General features: G+C 64.2%; 1 protein-coding gene across 3 annotated transcripts in view; it reads right to left on the bottom strand.

Moving 5' to 3' along the window:
- Positions 1–21366, bottom strand: part of CACNA2D2 (calcium voltage-gated channel auxiliary subunit alpha2delta 2) — a 115447-nt gene that overhangs the window by 39395 nt on the left and 54686 nt on the right. For all 3 annotated transcript variants that reach the window (XM_080671721.1, XM_080671720.1, XM_080671722.1), the window contains exon 3: positions 17676–17792. In XM_080671721.1, coding sequence (XP_080527847.1) covers positions 17676–17792 — 117 coding nt within the window. The remainder of the gene's footprint in view (positions 1–17675; positions 17793–21366) is intronic.

Here is a 21366-nt window from a genome sequence, read left to right as displayed (position 1 = left end):
CCTTCCCCAGCCCCATCCCCTTCCCCTTCCCCTCCCCCTTCCCCATCCCCTCCCCCTTCCCCATCCCCATCCCCATCCTCTTCCCCATCCCCATCCTCTTCTCCTTCCCCTTCCCCAGCCCCATCCCTTCCCCATCCCTTCCCCATCCCCAGCCCCATCCCCTTCCCCTTCCCCAGCCCCATCCCCTTCCCCATCCCCATCCCCATCCCCATCCCCTTCCCCTTCCCCAGCCCCATCCCCTCCCCCTTCCCCAGCCCCATCCCCTCCCCTTTCCCCAGCCCCATCCCCTTCCCCTTCTCCAGCCCCATCCCCTCCCCCTCCCCCTTCCCCAGCCCCATCCCCTCCCCCTTCCCCAGCCCCATCCCCTTCCCCTTCCCCATCCCCTCCCCCTTCACCAGCCCCATCCCCTCCCCCTTCACCAGCCCCATCCCCTTCCCCAGCCCCATCCCCTCCCACTTCCCCAGCCCCATCCCCTCCCCCTTCCTCAGCCCCATCCCCTTCCCCAGCCCCATCCCCTCCCCCTTCCCCAGCCCCATCCCCTCCCCCTTCCCCAGCCCCAGCCCCAGCCCCATCCCCTCCCCCTTCCCCAGCCCCATCCCCTCCCCCTTCCCCAGCCCCATCCCCTCCCCCTTCCCCAGCCCCAGCCCCATCCCCTCCCCCTTCCCCAGCCCCAGCCCCTTTAGCAGATGAGGACACTGAGGCCCAGGTGGTTTCTCAGTTTGTCGTCACAGCTCTCTGAGGGCAGGTGGGGTGTCCCTGGGCCCCCTCTGTGATCATGAGCCCTTTCTGAGGAGGAAGTGGGCCACTGGCTGGCTGTGGAGCAGAGAGCATGGGACGGGGGAACACTAAGGGGTCAGGAGAAGGACACAGGGGGCAGGAGACCTGAGCTAAGCCTCCGCTTCACTGAATGACCTTGCACTTGTCGTCCTAGGTGACCTTGGAGTTCTTGCCCCTTTCCCGGAGCACAGGCTGCGGCCAGAGGAGGCAGGAGAGGTCCCAGAGGAGGTGGGGAGTCGTGCACCTCGCCAAGGTCACCCAGCCAGCTCCCCCTCCCACCTGTGCTGGGCCGGGGGTGAGCCATCCTGGGGGTGGAGGGCTTGGAGTTAGAGAAGGAGGTTGTGTGTGCATTCACATTTGAGTGTGTACTCACGTATACACACGAGCGCGAGAACACATTGCGGCCATGAGAAATCACATGTAGGAGAACATGTGAGCATGGTATCACATGCGTGCATGTACATGCTTGCTAACACGTGCTCAGCTGCACTCCAAATGGGAGGTGGGTTCTCACCTCCGTGTCCTGAACTCACCTCCCAGGCCCAGGTGGGGCAGGCTGCTCCCTGCTGTGGTGGGTGTGGGGCAGCCCCTACCACCTGCCCACGCGGGCCCGGCCACCACCTGCCTCATTTCCGCCTGGTGGTCCCCTCCTCACTCGAGCCCCCAACTTGTCCACGGTTCAGCTCCCTCCCAGCCCTCCCCTCTGCAGGTCACCCCTTTGTTGTGTGTTATCTCACCCAATTACACCAGAGGACCGAGTAAATGAAAGGGTGACCCAGCGCCCCGCTTCTTCTTTTTAAAATCCTCACCCGAGGGTATTTTTTCCATTAATTCTTATTTTTTTTTAGAGAGAGTGGGAGGGGGAGAGAGAAAGAGAGAGGGACATCAATATGAGAGAGACACATCGATTGGCTGCTTCCTGCATGAGCCCCAACCAGGGCCGGGGATCGAACCTGCAACCGAAGTACATGCCCTTGACCGGGAATTGTACTCGTGACCCTTCGGTGCAAGGAATAACACTCTAACCCCTGAGCCAAACCGGCCAGGGCCCCTCTTCTCTCGACAGACATGTTCGCAGCCTGTGCTGCCTGCAGAGACGCCAGATGAATCAGACCCGGCCCCACTCACAGTGCAGGGAGGGGCTTTGACTCGCCTCCATGCTCACCCCCCACCCCGCAGTCACAGCACAGCCAAAGCCAAGCTACATACGCACTCGGACCAAGGACATCTGTGCACGGGTCCCCCCCCCCGCCCCCCCAACTGCCCACAGGCGCCTTCAGATGGCAGGTATCACTCAGGGGGGCCCACAGTCCACATGTGACCAACACAACCATGGGGGCGAGGCTGGTGCTGCTGTCCACGTTCCAGAAGGAGGCTCAGAACACGCAGTTGAGCACCCCAAGGCGGCAGACCTGGCAGGAGGAGGAACGGGGGCCCACACCTAGGTCTGTCCAGCTGCTGAGCCCACGCCTGCAGCGCTGTGACTTGAACTGGCCGCACCCGTGTGACCAGTGATCCCGGTGCTGCCGGCAGCTCCTGCCTGTCACCCCTGGCGAAGACCAGCTGGGGATCTGGGGCCCGGGAGGAGGGAGATTCTCAGGACTGGAACCAAGTGCCAGCTCCCAGACCCTGCTCCTAGTCATGTCTCATCTCCTATGATTAGAGCACAGAGCACTAGCTTTCCCTTTTCCCTTTGGCCACCAGGAGGCTCAGGGTCAACCTGGAGACTCAACTGGACCTGGTCCTGAGGTGGCTGACCCCGGCTCTTTTGTCTCATCCTGTGGTTCACAGTCTACGTTCTACTACCTGAAGAGCCTCCCAATACTTTGCTGAATGAACTGGGGAATAAATCAAATTAAATTGTACTCCTCACCCCACCCCATCTCTCCTCTCCCATGGGTCTAGGAACACTGGACAGGGGCCAGGAGGCCCCAGGGCTCTGTGGGGTATCAAGCCAGCTGCTCTCCCCAGCCTCAGTTTCCCCCTTCCTGTACCCCTGTCTTCGCCTCCCCGTCCCCTCCGCTGCTCTGTGAGGCTAGACGGACTGAGGGCGGCGGCAGGGCCCTGCTCTGAGCCATCACCAGCCAACGGGCAGGCCGGCATCTGGCAGGCAAAGCTGTCTCCCTGGAAAACGAGACGCTTCTTATTGACATAACGAATCGCTCCATTTAGATCCAAATTAACCTCCCCCAATTACCCCATTTCCTACCACATTTCACCAGATCCAGATCCCCTCCTGCCCGCGCACGTGCCCCGCCTTCCTCACTCCCAAAGGGCTGGCCACATCCAACAGCCCCGGAAGGGCCGGCAGTTGCACCCTCCCTCCAATGGCCACGCTTTTCCTTTCCTTTCTGGGGGTTGGGGGTGGGGGTGGGGAGAGTGGGAAGCTTGATGCAGCTGCTGCTCCGAGGGGTGGGGATTTTACTTTACTTTTTTAGCTCACTCTTTGAAATAAGGATGCAATACGGGATCAATTTTTGATGACAGTGAAGTAAAAGGGGGGAAAATAGTAGCAATTTTCTCTTCTGCACATGCCCTATTTAATGGATGGATGTCACGGTGGAGTTTTTCCCAGAGAAGAGAGAGGGTATTTGGTCAGTCAGAGGCACCTGGAGGATCTCAGCCTGGGGGCACTGGGCACCCCCTCCCCATTAGGATGGCTGCCAGGGCCCAGGGCTCGAGCCCAGGAGAGACTGGGGCCACAGGGCTCCATGCCATCTTCCGGGGGCTCAGATGCTGTGGCCTGAGACGCCGCCTCCTCTGACCAGGCCCTAGGGGCACCCTCCTTGCCTGCGCTCTTCGGTGCTGATTAGGGTCATAAAATCCTGCCCAGATGCTGCCACTGCCTTTGTGTTAAATGAAGTAGGGAGTTGAGCTTTGCTTGGCTTGGAGCTGGTGGGGGTGGAGAAGCGTAAGGGTGGGGGACACCCAAGAATGGGGGAGTGAGGAGCTGCATCCTGAGCTGGCCAGGACGGGACAGTCAGGGTATCCAGCACTTGTCTCGGCTCAGGAAAGAGAGGTGGGGTGAGGAGGGGACAGCGGGGGGGCTGGGTCTCAGGGGGCCCTGCAGGAGGAATTGTCCCTCAGCGGGGCTGTGTGGAGGCGGAGCCTTCGCCCCGTCCTAAAGGAATCTGGGCTCCCTGCTCCCGGCTCCGAGGTGCCCCAGGTGAGGTAAAGGCCCCTGCGCCGGGTGGACCGAAAGGACAGGGGTCTGGCTGCCAGGGCCACACGCCCACCAGGGAATCAGCTCCACAGTCCATTCTCCATGGTGCCCTTTGAAACTTGGGGCACCTCCACCTCCACCTGGACAGCCTTGCCCCCCTTTCTGAGGCCCAGGACAGACATGAATCCGAGCCGTACCTCGAAGGCCCGAGCAGTTCTCCTTGTAGACACGTGCAGTCATGCCAGGTAGACCCACAAACACAGCACAAGGTCACGTCAACCCCCCACGCGCCCGCAGAGCCCACGGTTAGGAAGACACGCAGCCACGGGCCGAGCAAGCGCGCCCCTGCCTGGGGCTGGTCCTCACACAGCCAGGACACCACCCTCTGGAGCCTTTTCCCTGCCACCACTCAGAGGCCCGTGACCAGCATCCAAGACCTTCCAGAGTCCTCACTCAAGGTCAAGGCTGCGCCGGCAAGAGCCGGCTCCCTGCCTCCTCCAGGCCACTCCACACAGCAAAACCCAAAGGCCCCCCAACCCTGGGAGGGGGTGCAGCAGGCTGGGCCATGGTCCCCGCGCCTTTCTGTCTGCCCGAAGCCGCGCTGCCACCACCACCCTCCCCTCCTCGCTGCGGCCGGCCTCGGAAATAATTAGCAATTCTGCTCCACGAAATGCCGGCCCGATGGGGTAATAACCGCCAACATCTGTCAGAAGAGCGAGCTCCTATGGAATTGCCAAGAGAAACATTTTTCTCTTCATTCAATTCACATTTAAATCGAAAACAACCCCTTCCAGTCAGCGCCAGGCTGCGGGCGCGGGGTCCCGGAGCCCACAAGCTGTTCTTGGGCCTGTGAGAGGCTCGGCCAAGTGGCGATCACTCACTCAAATTAACAAATCACTTTATTTAGGAATGAAGAGGCTTTGTAAGTGACGGGTGGCGGAGGAGGAGGGGAAGGCAGCCATCCGCCCTGCTGCTGTGCGTGCCCGCGGGGCGCCCTCTGTGCCCCCAGCAGAGGGGCCTCGGAGGGGTGCCCTTCTTGGTGGTAAACTGAGGCTCAACGAAATGAGGGAACCCAGCCCAGCTGGCTCTTCCCCCAAGGCCGCCCCTCGGTCTGCAATTCCAACTCTGGGCTGCAGGAGGCGCTGTGTCCCTGGGACCCTGACCTCAGGAGCCAGCCCCTGACCTGGTGGCCCTGAGCCGAGCTGGGAATTCTACATGTGAGAGGCACTGGGGAGCCAGTTGGTGACCTTGAGGCCCATGACACAACCTGGGCTGCATCTCCCCTGATCAGTGACCCTGAGGGACATTTTCCCGCCTGAGACCGGCGGGCTGCGGGGTGACCCTGAGGCTGCGGCAGCCGACAGCCCTCTCCCAGGAGCACGGGGCCTTTCTACCAGAGACGAGAGGCACGTGAGCGGTTGGGGAGAGCCCGCACGCAGAGAGCTAGCGCCATTCCGCAACAGCCAGGGTGGGGCCCTCAGAAATGCCCTCCCCGCCCCCCGCAGAGCCAGGAAGCCAGGAGGGGGGGGCAGCCAGGCCCTGCTTCCTCTGGGTCCCCCATGGAGACCCAGGAAGGCCTGACCTCCACTCCTGCCCGCTGGCCCCTTCCTCCTCCCCCTCCTTCTAAGAGGAAAATCACCGGGAAGCAAACCTTCGGGGGAGAAAGGAGAGCGTTTTTAATTCAAAGTCGGAGAGAATTCACATCTCAAGGGAGTTGGAAGCAAGAGAAGGCGGGGAGACAGTGAGGGCCACGAGGGGGCTGGGAAAGAAGGGCGCACTGCTGAAGGCTCTGAGCCCCATCCTTCCAGCGGGGTCCACGGCGGCAGGCCTGAGCCTCTGCCGGCTCTCTGTGCAGATGGGGCCTGGCAGCCTCTACTTTCCCATCCGGGCAATGGGTGGGAGGGGCGCAGGGTGCTCCGCAGCGTGGCTCCCTCGGCTGCTCCCTCTGCCCGGCCCCACCTCCTGCTCCCGGGGAGGAGGAGGAGGCCTGGTGCCCTGTGGCTGCAGCTGTCATGCTTGGTCAGGGTCAAGGCCAAGGCCACATGGGACCTATTGGGGGGGGCTCCACATGTGCCCTGTCCACAGTCCACTGTCCCCCTTACTGCTGGACCAGGCCCTGTGTGAGGTGGGTGGGTGGGAAGACAGCACACCCACTATGAGACCTGCCCAGTGGGTAGATGCTGGCAGATACAGTGAAGGTCGTTGGGGTTCCCATTACCCAGGTGTTCGCTGCTACCTGGCTACAGGCTCAGCCCATCATGCACGGCCACCTGGGCCGAGCCTGCTCACCTAGCCTGCCTACCATGCGCCTGCGCCCCATGGGCAATGCCACTGACCAGCTCACTAGTCTGAGCCCAGCTTGGGCCTAAGTCCCGGGGTATTCACAGGTGTGCAGAGGTACTCCTGGGGGCAGGGCTGGGCAGGTCGGCATCATCCCTTCCTCCTGCCACCCTCAGGCCCTGCCCTCCGACCGCCCCCTGCTCAGGAGACCCTGGGCCTGGAATGTGTGCATGTATGGGTCATGGGGGAGGCCCCGTGTGCCGGGGGTGGGGCCAGAGCAGACCCCTGAGGTGGTCCCATGCCCAGAAACCTCCCTCCACTCCACCCCTCCCACCCTTTCCTGGGAAAAGGAAAAATTGAGGGGAAATATGACAGATGCAGTATTTTGCAAAATGAGCTAATTGCATGGCAGTCACACCGGGAGATGAGATTAGCAGGAGAATATTCGATAGAGGAGGCCTGGGCGTGCTCACGGGGCTGGGGAAGGCCCGTGCCAGCCTGAGCAGCCTGAGACGCAGAGACTGGTGCTTCGGGCTGCGCCATGGTCGTGGGGCAGCGGCCCCTCACTCCGCTGGGCCGCACGGCGCAGTCCTGGGCCACGTGGGAGCCAGGGCCTCAGGCTAAGGAGCAGCCGTGTGCAGATACACAAGGTCACCCTCATGTCCAGACACCCCCACGGGTACGTGCACATGGCTCAGGACAGGGAAGAACACCCACTCTCACGTGTCCACCTCCCCCCACCACCCCCCGCCCCCCACTGCCGGGAGCTTGTGTCTTGGGGTCAGGCCTCGCGCTTGTGGTGGCTGTGGCCACGCCACGCACTGGGCTGTCACTATGTCCGTGGCTGAGCACAGACGCGCCATTTCTGTTTAAATGACCGGCCCTTACCTGCTGGCCCGGGACGGGCCCTCCACCTGACCGGGGTCGGGCACATCAGCCAGGGTGCTGCCTCCCACTTCATGGCGCCCCACTCCCCAACCCTCCGGCCCGTGGCACTCTGGGTGCACAGGAAGGAGGGACCCCAAAGTCCAGTCTAAAAGCAGCCCCCAGCAGGCCCTGTGGCCCCCGGGGCCCCAAGTCGAGGATCTAAAATACAAGCTCAGAAGGGCTTCAGGCCCCTCAGGGCTCTGGGCTGGGAGGGGCGACTGACGCTCAGCTTGCACAGGGACACTGGGACTGATGGTGATGGGTCCCGGGAGCAGGGCCCCCCCTCCCCCCCCCCTCCGCTGCGGCTACAGGCTCCCACTGCTGCACCCTAGTCACCTGGGTCCCTCCTGCGAGACAATCCCAGTCGGTCCTGGGGGCTCCCCCTCTTACTCCGCAGCCTGTCCCGGACTCCCCCCTCTGGCTCCGCACCTACTTGCCCAGGACTCCCCCTCCCTGAGCCGTTGCAGCTGAGCCAGCCTGCAGCCTCGCCTCATCCCGAGCCCCTCTCCCTCCCCGTGCCCTCCTGACAACCGAGATGGCCTCCACTCTGACACCCCGCTTCCCGTGGGCTGGAGTAAAACTCCACACCCCAATCCCGAACTCAGAGGGCCTGACCCTGCTCCCCTCCCCACTCTACTCCGGCAGCCACACTGGACTCTGCCTGATTCCCCCCCCCTTCCCCGGCCCCTCCCCGGCCAGGCTCCCTCCATGCTGCTCCCTTTCTCAGAAGGCTCCTCCCTGCCCCCTGGGAGGCACGCTCCTCCCCTCCCGCCTCAGCCTCCGCGCTTCCCGGTCCCTGGGGCCGTTCCCGTGAAATCCCAAAGCGAGGTCAGTGCCAGGGACCTTCCCAAGCCCCCGCCTTGCAACAGCAATAACTCCGGTCAGTTATGACTGACCAAGTCTACGAGCGGCCGAGTCTCAGCTCCGACGACCTCTCGGCAATCCGGCACTCCTGCCAGGCGAATGCTTATGGCTCCACTTTATAGACAGAGAAACTGAGACTTGGAGAAAGGACACCGCCAGGCTAGGCCGCGCAGCTGAAGTATCAGGGCTGGAGCTGAGACCATACCTGGCCTTCTGCTTCTTTTTTAATTTTAATTTTTTTGTTAATCCTCACCCGAGGGTGTTTTTTCCCATTGATTTTTAGAGAGTGGAAGGGAGGGAGGGAGGGGGGTAGAAAGAGAAAGAGAAAGAGAGAGAGAGAGAGAGAGAGGGCCAGAAACATCGATTGGTTGCTTCCTGAACAAGCCTGACTGGGGGTGGGCGCTGGGGGGGCGGGTGGGAAGGGGGAGATGGGAGGGCAGGGACTGAGCCTACAACCCAGGTATGTGCCCTTGACTGGGAATCGAACCCGTGACTCTTCAATGCGCAGGCCAATACGCTAACCATTAAGCCACACCAGCCAGAGCTGGCCTTCTGTCTCTTGACCCAGTTGCCTGGTCCGTGCCCCGAGGCCTCTGCCCCCTGGGTGAGTCACCCTCCCAGGCTCATTTCTGGAAAACCTCCCGATGAAGTGGGTGGGAGTCTCATTCCAGAAGCAAATAGGATCAGAGGCCCTGCCATGCGGCCAGCTGCTCTGGTCTCCAAGCCGTGGGACAGCCTTGGCTAAAGGCGGGACCTGGGTTCCCTCCAGGCTCGGGGCCTCTGTTCCCGTCTGTCTGCGGAGCCATCCCTCAATGCAGCCACCAGCCACCAGCCGAAAGCTACCTGTGTGTCCCTCCCAGGGCTGGCTCCCCCCGCCGCCCCCAGCCCATGCCTGCACAGCTCCCACCCGGATGTCAGCTCGCCTGCTCAGGGCCCCGTGAGTCCCCCCTGGAGTTCTGATCCACTGCCCTAACCCCGTCTCGCTGCCTGTCTGGCCATATGGCCATCTGCCTGACTACTCGGGCCTCCGCTCCTGGGACTGCTGGACTCGATGACTGCGAACACTGGGAGGGGAGGGCTGGGGCTGGGACCGGGGAGTCAAAGGGGTTCTGCCTAGGGGGTGGGGAAGCCCCAAGCTTAGCCTTCAAAGGCCCGAAGGCCACGTCTGCCTGTAAGTTCCTGAGCCGGGCCGAGTGGAGACTGTGCGGACCCTCCTGAGTCAGCTCCCTGCTGGGGGCTGCCCTTGCTGGTTCCAGACAGCTGCCCAGCCCTGGCCTGGCAGTCCTGCGGGTGGACGGGGGGGTCCCAGGTTGGAGCTGCCCGACCCCGGGCGGCTGGCGGCTGGGGCCTGACACCTCCGCTATCTCCATAACTGGGCTCCAGCTGGTGTTGACACAGCAAACACGCTGCGATTCCCATTCGCCGAGGCAGAGTGGGCAAACACAGGGAGGCTGCCCAAAGGGCCCACGGCGTGACCAGCCTCCCAACACGCCTGCTGCCTGTGCCACGAGGCAGGACGCGTCCCCAGCCCGGACAGCGTGGCCCACAGAGGTGGGAGCTGGGGATGGGCCCCGGCAAGGTATCCAGAGAGGGGCGGGCTGGCATGAGGTCCTAACAGCCCAGGGTTGGCCCACACGCTGGGTGGGGCTTGAGGGGCTCAGTCTTGTCCACGGGCCCATCCCCTGTGATACCCCACGAGCATCCCTTCCTGAATCGGGGTCTCCGAGGCCTGGGCATAAGCTCTGATGACAGATCTGTGAGGCTATGCGTGTCCCTACTGCACAGGAAGGGACACTGAGGCCCAGGGCAGAGTGAGGGTGCGGCATAGCAGTGGGTGAGCCCCCAGTTCCTGGCATCTTCTTCCTCTGAGCCTGGTCCCCTTTCGGAGGGGACTCATGCACGGCCAGAGGTTCTTTCGGGGGCAGCACAAGGTCAGAACCGGGAGGATTGTGGTCAGAGGCGGGATGTCAGACTCCAAGAAACAGCACCGGCAGAGCCAGGCCAGCAGGCAAGCCCCTCCAGCACCACACGCATGCGCAGACAAGCAGGTTGACACGCAGGCTGACACGCCTTGTGCCCTCTCCCTCGCTCACTCTCTTCTCCCTGGATAGATCTCAAGCACCACCCCCACCCCCTGGCCTGGTCACGATCCCCGGCTCCCACCCTGGCTCCACCTGTGGCGTGGGTCACATCCGTCACCTTGAGCGGACTGCACTCCTCGGCGGAAGGGCCCCGCCCCCTGCACCCACTCACCTGGTACAGGGCTTATGTGCCAGGTGCTCAGCGCCAGGAGACAGAGTTTGAAGGCAGGACAGGCACCTGGGCACCTGGTACCCGTGAGGAGCCAGGCCCACTCCTCTGGGAAAACTCAGGGCCCGCCTGGTGAGCACAGCGCCCGGGGCTGGCCGGCCTCAGGCGTGGGCTGTCTTCTCATTGCCCGGCCTCCCCCGCCCCAAGGCTGGGTCTATATGCACTGTGCCCTCCCACCAGCCCCGGGGGCTCACTGCTCCCCCAAGCGCCCTTGCTACAGTGGAGGCATTGTTTGCTGTGTATTTTAAGCCACAGAAATGGGGGGAGAAGGGCGACTGGCTGCCCCGGGGCTGCCTGCTCGATGGAGGAGCCAGGCTGACAGAGGTGCAGAATGCAGGTGGTGAGCCCTGCCCCCGGCCCCTGTCCCCTCTCCATCCCTCTTCCACGCGGGGGACACAGTGACCTACAGGCTGCACCTGCGGGGGGTCCCTCCGCAGCCCACAACGTTCGAGTCACTCTGCTCACCCTCGCTTCTAGGCCCAGGCTGGGCGCCTTCCTCCTCTCCCTTCGCCACCTTTGGAAGGCTAGCTCAAACACCACCTCCTCCAGGCCGGCTTCTTAGACTTGCCCTCCCGTGTCACCTGCTCTGCTCTGCACAGTGGGACCCCAGGGCTTGTTAGCCTGTCTCCTGGACGTCTGGGGTCCTGGAGGACAGGGACGAGCCAGGCCACCTACTTGCCCTACCTTGGATACACCCCACCTCTCCCAGCCCTCACGCGCGAGGATTTCAGAACAAAGGGCCAGACACTATTAAGATTCAATTAAATTTCTCACTTCTCTGATCCTAAATTAGGCTGGTCTGTCCCTGTGGCACCTGCAGGCCCTTTTCCTCTGCCTCCCAGCACCTGCCCCCACTGCTGGCGAGGACCCCCGGGAAGGGGACAGAGCCTCCGTCAGCGCACGCTTCTCTGGGGAGTGGAGTCCAGCGTCTCCTCCGTCTCCTCCGGGCTCAGCCTTCGCTTCTCCATTTGGCTGACCCCCTCGCCCCTGTCCTAGATCCCCCCTCCTGCTGTGGGCGGGTGCAGGCCCAGGGCCCCCAGCTGCATCTGCCGCCCTCTTCAGCCCGCCACCCTCTCCAGGATCCCCAGTGGCTTCCTGAGGTCCTGCCCAGGGCCTCACTGGTGCGCTGCCCGCTCCTGGCAGACGCCACCCTGGCTCCCTGTGTCCCAGCCAGCAGGCTCTGCTGCCTCCAGATTCCTGGGCCATCTGGGAGGGGCGGGCACACAGGCCCCGAGCCGGGTGAGCAGGGGATCCTGACCGTCTCAGCCAGGCAGGGGCTGGGCTGGCCTCGTCCCCACACGAGGGCAGACTGGCGGTGGAGAGGTTTGCTGGGACTGAGGGCACTGCCAGGGCAGGCACCTGGCATCTTGGGGTGAGTCCTGGGCCTGGGGCACTTCAGCCAAGGTGCCCGTCCCCCAGAAGGTGGGCGATGCTGTCGGGGCAAGCAGGGTGCGGAGCTTCCGGCCTGACCCTTCCCCTTGACCTTCAGCCACTGGGGAGAACTCAGCAGGGAGGACGGGTGGAGAGCTGACCCACCAGGCTCTGTGGGCCTCAGGGACATTGGACCCGAGGCCCCTAGACCCTTCCTTTGGCCGGTGGGAGCTCAGGAGCCTCTGACCCCTCCTGCGGCCCCCCAGCCCCAACCCAGAGCCCCACCTTTTCCGAGGCCCCCAGACAGAGCCAGGCCCCGTCTGACCACCACTAACTCAGGCGGGTGGGGGAACAGGAGGGAATCATGTGTTTCTTCTGAGGATCCTTCGGCCCACCCACCTGCCCTAGCCACACTTCACATCACACCCTGAGTCCTAACCACACCCACACCTGGGCCCCCACTAACCACACCCACACCTGGGCCCCCACTAACCACGCCCACACCTGGGCCCCCACTAACCACGCCCACACCTGGGCCCCCACTAACCACGCCCACACACCCGGGTCCCCACTAACCACGCCCACACACCTGGGCCCCCTCTAACCACGCCCACACACCTGGGCCCCCACTAACCACGCCCACTCGCCCGAGCCCCACTAACCACGCCCACACACCAGGGCCCCCACTAACCACGCCCACACACCCGGGCCCCCACACACCACGCCCACACACCACGCCCCTAAACACAACACACCCACCTGCCCTGTCTCCCTCTTCCTTCCCAGGACGCCAGCTCCCTGCCCTGCCTGCTCAGCCTGGAGGCCTTCCCGGGGTCCCTGGGCTCTGGCCCCCTGGGAGGCCGTCCCACACTCATGTCCCCAGTGGCTGGGAGCAGCATGTCTGCCCACGGCTCACGCGGATGCCCAGGACCCTCGGGCGTGTGGGGAGTGAACGGCAGTTCTCCTCCCTTCCTGCAGGCATGCGGCCACCTCCTCCAAGGAGCTAGCTCCCTCCGACCCCGATCTGGGGGGGGTCGCTCTAGCACCTGGTGCTGGGGTTTCTCCTGAGCACTCACCCCCCCCAAGTCCCTTCTCACTCACTTGCTGGCCTCTCCCTGCAGGGGTGGTCCTGGGGTCCCACACCACAGGCACTCACAGGGCCCATTCCCTAATCCCCGCCCCCTCCCTGTCCCTGGGGCGCTGGCACCTCGCCAGGAGGGGCACTGTCTGGGTGAGGGGAGATAATTAGCTGAAAAAACGCGCAATCAGGGAGAGAGGGCTGCCGGCCCTCACACACGCGCCTAATTGGCGCCACGTGCGCGCCTCCCGTCGCACGCAAGCGGGAAAGTGGAAGGTCAAGATCTCTTAATGCTGGGAACGGAGGGCGGCAGCAGCCACTGCCAGCCCCACAGACACACCTTTTAATTGCCCGGAGGCGGGTGGGCGGAGGCCGCAGAACCCCTGCCTGTCTGTCCACCATCCCTGTGCCTCTCAGCGAGAACCCGGAGCCACAGCCTCGGCTAACGTTTAAGAGGCTCCTGCTGGGCGACACCATGGCTCTTGTCCTGGCCATCTGCTCGTCCGACCCCCGTCACGAAGGCATCGGGGGCCGCCAGCTGCGTCAATGCCGAGCTTTCCCCCCAAATCCTAGCCGCCGCCTCCAGGCAGCCCTGAGCTCACCATTGCCCTTCGGACTGAAGGACCTTCCTCCTTCTGGGGCCGCCCCAGCCTGTCAGCCCCTCTCCACCCATTAGACCAGTGGCTCTCACCCGGGGGAGGGGCGGGCATTGCCTGCAGGGGACAGCTGGCAATATTTGGAGACATGTTTGGCTGTCACACCCGGGGGCGTGGCATACTGCTGGCACCTAGTGGGACGCTGCCTACATCCTAGCTAGCCGCACACAGACATCTGCTCCAATGCCAGCGATGCCAACGCTGAGACACCTGCGAGGTGAAGCTGGGAGAGCGGCGAGGGGTTGGGGGGCGGGCAGACTTCTCCTTCCTGGCGGGCACCGGGACCGTCCGCCCCCAGCCCTGGCCCCTGGCTCACTCCTGCTCCTCTGAGCACCCAGCCCAGAGCCAGTTCCTGAACAGACCTGGTCATGCTGCCAACAGAGCATCAGTTTAATTGGGTTAAGTGGCCATTAGCGGCAAAAGCAGGGCGGCTGCGTGCGGAAGGGTTTTTAATTTTACTCTTTAAATTATGCTCGCTCCCCAGAGAGGCCGCTGATGGTGGGAACACTGCCCACTGGAGCCCCCAGTACCAGGGCCGCAGCAGCACCCCGTGTCCCGTCCACCGGGGCCTTGGGGGGGGGGTGCGCAGGGAGGGGGTGCTCGGTGTCTTGTCTCCATTGATGGTCCCTGGAACTGGGAGACCAAGGAAGGAACTGCGGGGGCAGGGATAGGCCCAAGGTCACCGGGTCATCGCAGAAGAGACCAGAACCCCATCTCCCTGTGGACAGCAAATGCCATGTGGCCACTGGTGGTAGCACAGAGGAGGGCAGAGAGGGGGGAGGGTAGTGGGTGGGGGCTGGAGCCCAGCTGCCCGGATCCAATGCCTGCTTTTGCTGGGAGACCTGGGCCAATGGCTTAACAGTCTGGGGCCCAGTTTCCTCAAATGTAAAATGGGAATAGGAGGAGTAGCTCTTGGCTGGTAGGGAGGGTGTGGGGCGATCTGGCGTGTTCCAGCTCATCTCAGGCCGGGCACGTGGCAGGCACGCAGACCGAGGCCGGTAACCATGGGAAGGAATTAATTCTGCCATTTCGGGGGAAACGTCCCAGGCTCTGAATCTACACAGAACATCTGCAGAGCGTGAAACACTCTGAGGCCCCGCCCACGGAGTCTGATAGAGCGGGTTGGGCCGGGGCCTGGGCATCTCGGCTTAAAAGCTCCTTAGAGGGCTCCAGTGTGCCAGCCGTGCCCCAAACGCTGCGTGGAGGCAAAGGGACCAAGGCACAGCCTCTGGAAGGCCCTGGCCCGGGACGATGGGCAGAGCTGAGGTGGGACGTGGGCGTGGGGGGGAGGGCCGAGCTTAAGGCCTTGGTCTCCAGTCCTGGGTGCCCAGCCAGGCCTCTCCACCGCCCCTGGCTTGTCTGAGGTGGGAGGTGAAAGCCCCCCTTTGAGAGCAGACTCCTCACCACCACCGATGTCCCCCACACCTGCTCTGGCCCTGGGCTTCCCACCCTCCACGGGCCAAGCCCACTGGGCCCCACGCCATAGCACACTCCACAGGAGGCCGGAATGCCCCGCACCGGGGTCACTCCGCACCTTATCCAAGTCAGCGCCTCTCCCATGCCTCTCCTCTGACCCCATCCACGCAGCAGAGGTGCCAGGGATGGTGCCAAAGGTGGTACCACCTTCAGGGCATTGTTCTCACTGTGGCCTTTAGAAATGATGGCTCCTGGAGCTGTGGGACCACAAGCATGGGGCAGGGATGGTCTCATGTCCCCATTTTACAGAGGGGAAAACCAAGGCCAGGGCTGGGAGGAGAAGAGAGAGTCCTAGTGGGGTCCAACTCTGTTCCCAATCTGCTATAAGGAGGAGGCATCTCCCTCCCCTTCCTGGGGCTCAGCAGTCGGACCCGGGCTCAAAGGACCCATCTCCTGGGGGCAGGGGTTCCTAGAGAAGTCCCCTCGTGTCTCCGGAGCCGAGGCCCCAGCACAGACCCGATGCTGCCGGCTGCCTGTGCGGCGAAGCCCTGACCACCGCCTCCCGCCTGGCGCATAAACCACCTGTGCAGCTTGGAGATGCTCGTCACCACGCTGATTGTTCCTGATTAGATGAGGCGACCTCCCGTCCTGCGACCTCCCGTCCTGCGTTGCTCAGCTCCCTCTTTGCAGGACCCGCATTAACATTCCAGACCAGGGCAAGAGGATTGACTTGGGACTACCGGATGGGGTCCAGGGAGAGAGGAACAATGAGGTGGGGCCGCGGGGCCCAGACCCCTAACACCCCTCCCTCCATGTGCACTCGGGCTGCCAACAAACGTGGGGAAGGCGAAAGGGCCAGACCTTGGTGAAAGGCAAATTTAAACATAATGGAGACCCAGGAGGGAGGAGGACGGCCACCCCCTTCCTCTCCTCTGGGACACGGGCAGCCGCCAGGGGGCGCTGCAGGGGACTGCACCTGCGGCAGGGGCGGGGGGAGGGGGGCGGGAGGGCCGGGAAGGGAGGGCTGGGGACTCCCTGCTCACCTCGGGGATAATGTGGGCAGGGGAGGGCCTGGCTTAGGGTCCTAGTGACCTGGGTTCAAGTCCTGGCTCTGCCACACCCTGACCGGATGCAGGGCACCTCCGTGTTTCAGGGTCCGCTCTGGGAAGTGGGCGTCCCTCACGGGGTTGCTGTGAGAAGGACGTGGGACACTCAGCCCACCAGTGTGTGTCTTTTCCTATCGTTGCGCCACTAGAGAGTCACCTGCATTTAGTGCCACTTGCACAGGCCGCGGGCTAGGGGGCAGAGGGAGTGGGAAGGGCACTGACCCCTGGCCTGCCCCTCGGGGCCGGTCCTGTGGGTCCGCAGGGGGTGGGAGGCGCCCCTATCCCATGATCCAGGTCACACAGGGGCAGGCAGGGGACCCCGCTCCTGGGGAAGGGGTCCTGGCTGTCTTCTGGGGCTGGATGTGGTGGGGTTTAGGCTGGGTGGCTGCCCTGAACTTGGCCTGAGCCTGGCTCACTGTGTGTGTTTGTCTCAATAGCTTTATTGATATGTAATTTGCAGACCATACAATTCACCCACACAAACAATACAAGCGGTTTTCTAGCATATTCAGAGCGGTGCGGCCATGACCACACGGAGTGTAGAATATTTTCATCACCCTGGACCCATCAGCAGACACGCCTCGTCCCCGCCTCCAGCCTCAGCAACCACTAATGAGCTCTCCGAGGCCATGGATTTGTCTATTCCAGACGATTCACAGGAAGGGGGTCACACACGAGGGGGTCTTTTGTGACTGGCTTCTCTCACTTAGAATAATGTTTTCAAGTTCTGCCCATTGTCCCTCCCCTTTTTTGTTGTTAATCTTCACCCCAGGATATATTTTCCATTGATTTTTTTTTTTAGAGAGAGTGGGAGGGAGGGAGGGTGAGAGAGACAAACATCGATGTGAGAGAAACACACAGATTGGTTGCTTCCCACCTAGTGGCTCAGACCAGGTATGTGGGTGCCCTTGACCAGGAATTGAACCCATGACCCTTCATTGCGCAGGCCAACGCTCTAACCACTTAGCGACACCAGCCAGGGCTGTACGTCCCTCCTTCTGGTTGGACTGGTCTCTGACACAGGCCGGGGCGGCTGCAGTTGTGTCTCTGATCTGGGGGCCGCTCGGACCCCTCCCTCCTTTACTGTGTGACCTGCAGTTCCAGAAGCCCCTCCCAGCTGCTGCCCTGGGCTCTGCCAGCTGTAGACCGTGGGGCGGGGGGCGGGGGCAGCCGGCTCTCACAGCTCACAGAACTGCTGTGCTCGGAGCCGCGAGGCCCAACCGCTCTGAGTCTAGAGGGGAGACGGAGGCCCAGCTGGAGGCAGGGGACCAGGCAGAGCCGGGCAAGCAGAGGCTCCGACCGTGGCCACAGCTTGCTCCGCCCGGCTTTCCGGTTCCCCTCACGCTGCCTCCCCATCAGGCCAGCCGCCCAGCCTCCAGTCACAGGCAGGTCACCACCCTGCAGGTGCTCGCCAGGGACACTCACGACACAGCAGAGCGAGGGGAGGACCAATAGGAGGCAGAGGCGGACTCGGCCGGAGCCCCACCATCATACCCACACAGGGTCCCCCAGACCCCAGGTCACCCCGCGTGCAGCCTTCCCCAGATCATACCACCCCGCTCCCGCCGCCGCAGCTGCCAGGTCCCCGCGGCCACAGCCCTGCCCATGGCGGCCGGCCTGCATTCAGGGCGCCAGGAGGGCCGCGGGGTCTCCGGAGGTGAGGACAGAGCCCTCAGGGGCAGGGCCACCCCGCCGGGTCCGCCCTCCATGCCGACGCTCACGCCTACCTTCAGGGCCTGCACCTTCCTGGCCAGCAGGCCCTCGATGTCCCCGGCCACCTTCTCCACCAGCGTCCGAGGCTCGTTCTCCTGCACTGCGAACAGATTCCGGTTGTCCCTGTAGATCTGGGAGGAAGCAGAGCCGGGGTGAGGCCAGGTGTCCCCCAGTCCCATGCCACGCCCCACCCCGCCCCCCGCCCCCGCCCCCGGCTCTGGTCACGGAGACAGAGTGCCAGGGTCTGGGAGGGGGGCCCAGTGCGCTCTTGGACTTGGAGGAAGGACACAGCCACCGGCCCGCAGCTGGCACTGGTTGTGGTTGTCACCGCCTGCTCTGGAACTCAGGGTTCCTCCCCCGGGGGCCATGAGCAGCACCCCCTGCCTGGCTGAGTGGCTGAGAGCTGCGAGGGGGAAGGGTGGGCTGGAGAGAGTCATGAAGTGGGGGGGGGGTGGAATAAGCACACACAGCACACCACACACCAACACAAGATGCCATCACGCTCACGCGTGTACACACACCTACACCCCACGGGCATCGCACGCAGCCACCCCTCCACACGGGCTCAGGCAGCTGCACCCCTTTTTGCTGGCGCTGCCCCAGGGCATTTGCAGAAATGGTAGCGGGAGCTCTGGGTGCCCCCAGGGGGTCCTCTGTCATTCAGGGCACAGAGAGTGGGGGCAGGGACCAGGGAAGAAAAGGCACGGGGTGCGGGGGGGGGGGGCGAGTCTGCCCCTCCTTCCCCCTTGGGGGGCGTGCGCATGGGCGTGTAACTCTGACAGTCTGCATCTGCGTGAGTGAGCGTGTGTTATGGCTCAGCACACATCCACCTGTGCCGTGCTGCGTGCTGGGGTGCGGGGGGAGGGACAGAGCCTGGGGGGGCACCCCTGCAAACGCCTAGGCCTGACTGGGTCCAGGTGTCCATTCAGGTGACCCCTGGCAGGTCCGAGCCCCCATGACCGAGCTCCGGCTGCAGGCTGTGCAGGGGAGGGGTGTGAGAGACCGAGGGGGTGAGGAGGAGGAGACAGGAGGTGGGAGAGGCTGCAGTGAGGAGAGCCGGGCAGGCAGGCAGGAGATAAGGTCCGAGAGTGACAGAGGGGAGGGGAGATAAGGCCTTGGGCATCTGACGGGGCGGGCGGAGGGGGGACTGGGCGCCTCCAGAGCCCCTGCCCACCAGCTCCTGGCAGCCCAAGGGTTAACGCTCTGCACCAAGCGGCTCGCACTCCCCTCCCCCACCTGTCCCTCCCAGGGCCGCTCTTTTCTCTTTGTCCTTCTCGTGGAACAAAATAATTTGTGGGGAAGTTGCTCCTTCCCACAGAGCAGGTGATTCGAGGGCGACCTGCGGGGCCGGGATAAAGAGCCAGGAGCTGCGGAGTTCCAGGGGACACCAGGCCAGGCTGCCCCAGGCTCCCTGGGACGTGCCTTGGGGGACAGAGGTCCCCCATGGAGGCAGAGGTCAAGGAGGGGTCAGGGCCTGGGAGCCTCTGGGAAATGCAGGGAGCCTGGAGCCCAGAGCCCAGGGCTGGGGAGGCAGAAGCAGGCTCGGAAGCAGGCTGGGAAGCAGGGAGGGCGGATCAAGGACACACGCCTGTGAGTGGTGAGCCAGGTCCCCATGCTCCCTGCCCCCTCCCGCCCAGGTTTCAGGAACCGAAAACACACCTTTCCGGACACTGCGCCTGGCGGCCGGCCGCTGGACCCCCACTGCCAGCCACACTGCCGAAGCCTGGGGGGAGCGCACCCAGCCCACTTGTGCCAGCAGGGGGCGCAGCTGCCTGGCGGCTCCGGGCATGGGACGCCGCTCTCCTACCTGATTGCCCCGTCAAGGTCATTCCCAGGTGCCCCTATCCTGGGCGTCCAGAGCAGCGCAGCCCAGACCTGAGGCGGGGCCACGTGACCTGCTGGCTACTCCCCGGGGAGCTCAGGATTCCTCCCCGCGGGTCTCCAGGTGGCAGGGTCACCCCCCACCGCCCAACAGATGGCACGAGGGCTGGAAAGCAGGGACCTGCCGAGAGGTGCCCTCTCTCTGAGCCTCTGTCCCATCTACTGAAAGAGAGGACGGCAGCCCCGCGCCACAGCCAGCCCGAAGCGGGGGCCTGCACCGAGGTCGCCGCTGCTGCTGTTCAGGGCACCAGGACTCTGCAGGAGGAACCGGCCCCTTCCCGCCTCCACCCTCTCCTGCTAGATCCGCAGTCGGAGGATCCGAAGCCATGGGCTCCACTCCTGGGCTGACAGCCCCTGGGGTCTCCTGGGGTCTGCCCTCCCCGCCCCCCTCCTCCCTGGCCTCGCCGGGCAGTCCCTCCCAAGCCATCTTGTCCTTGTCTCCGACACCTCAGCCTGTGTCCTGGAGGTGACGACAGGGAGCCCAGACACAGGGACGCCACAGCCCCCTCCTCGGTCTCTCCCCAAGCACCGGGCCTGTGTGCGTGGCCCCTCGGACAATGCCTGTGCCCAGGTCCAGGTTCAAGGGCAGAGCTCTGGGGCCCGCCGGACCCGGGTCTGACGCCTCCACCCTGGCCTGCAGCTCCGCTACCGCCTGGGGGCTGGGCTGCACTGCCAGGCTTTCTTCCTGTCCACTCTATCCAAGGACCACCCCTTCCCATGGTGCCTCCTGCGTGCGCCTGCAGGCCTCTGGGTCCCCAGCCCCGCGATTCCTCCCGCTGCCCCTCAGCTGACGCTGCCTCTGCTCCCCTTCACCTCCCCCTGCCCATGCAACTCCTCCCTGGGGCAAGGGTGGGGATGGGAGCCAGGAGTTGCTGGGGAGGTGAGGGCACAGTTCTAGAATGCAGGGGCTGGTCCAGCTACCAGCCGAGCCTGCCTCCCCATCCCAAATGAGCCCCTGGGGTGCAACAGACCCCCTTCCTGCTACCCCAGGTGCCTCAGACCTCTCGCCAACACTCTCCTGGCCCTGCTCCCGTTGCCCTGTCCCCCGGGTGGGCCCTGAGCGGAGCCCTGTGTCTCGGAAGACCGCAGAGACACAGTCCAGCAGATGGTCCCACCCGGGAGATGGTCATCTCTCCCCTTGTGCGGTCCGGGAGGTGCTTTCCACCCGCAGGCCCAGCAGGAAGCGCGGGGAGCTCAGAGCAGACAGGCCAGGGCGCACGGGGTGCAGGGCTCAGCAGCCGCGGCGAGATCGCATGCCTGCGGGTGTCCTTGGCCCCGAGCTCGCTGGGAAAACCCCACAGCCAGCAGCGCAGCCTGCACGTCCCCCACCCCTGCACGTCCCCCACCCCTGCACAGGCCGCTGGGCCCAGAGCGAGAGACGGGGTGCAGGTCTACAGGTGGCTGTCGCTGCGCACCGGCCGTGATGGGGAGGGAGGGACAGGGGCGGCAACCCACAAGGAGGTGATGGATGGCAGGGGACAGGCTGTCTGGAGCCAGGTGGGCACACGGGGAGGGCGGGAGGCAGTGGCACAGAGGCTGAGGGCGGGAGGCAGTGGCACAGGGGAGGGCGGGAGGCAGTGGCACAGGGGAGGGCGGGAGGCAGTGGCACAGGGGGAGGGCGGGAGGCAGTGGTACAGGGGAGGGCGGGAGGCAGTGGTACAGGGGGAGGGCGGGAGGCAGTGGCACAGGGGGAGGGCGGGAGGCAGTGGCACAGGGGCTGAGGGCGGGAGGCAGTGGCACAGGGGGAGGGCGGGAGGCAGTGGCACAGGGGGAGGGCGGGAGGCAGTGGCACAGGGGGAGGGCGGGAGGCAGTGGCACAGGGAC

The sequence above is a fragment of the Plecotus auritus genome (assembly GCF_963455305.1).
Source record: "Plecotus auritus genome assembly, chromosome: 6".
NCBI classification, from domain to species: Eukaryota; Metazoa; Chordata; class Mammalia; order Chiroptera; family Vespertilionidae; genus Plecotus; species Plecotus auritus.
Note: the sequence above shows the minus strand (reverse complement) of the source record. Positions and strands in the feature narration are given on the sequence as shown.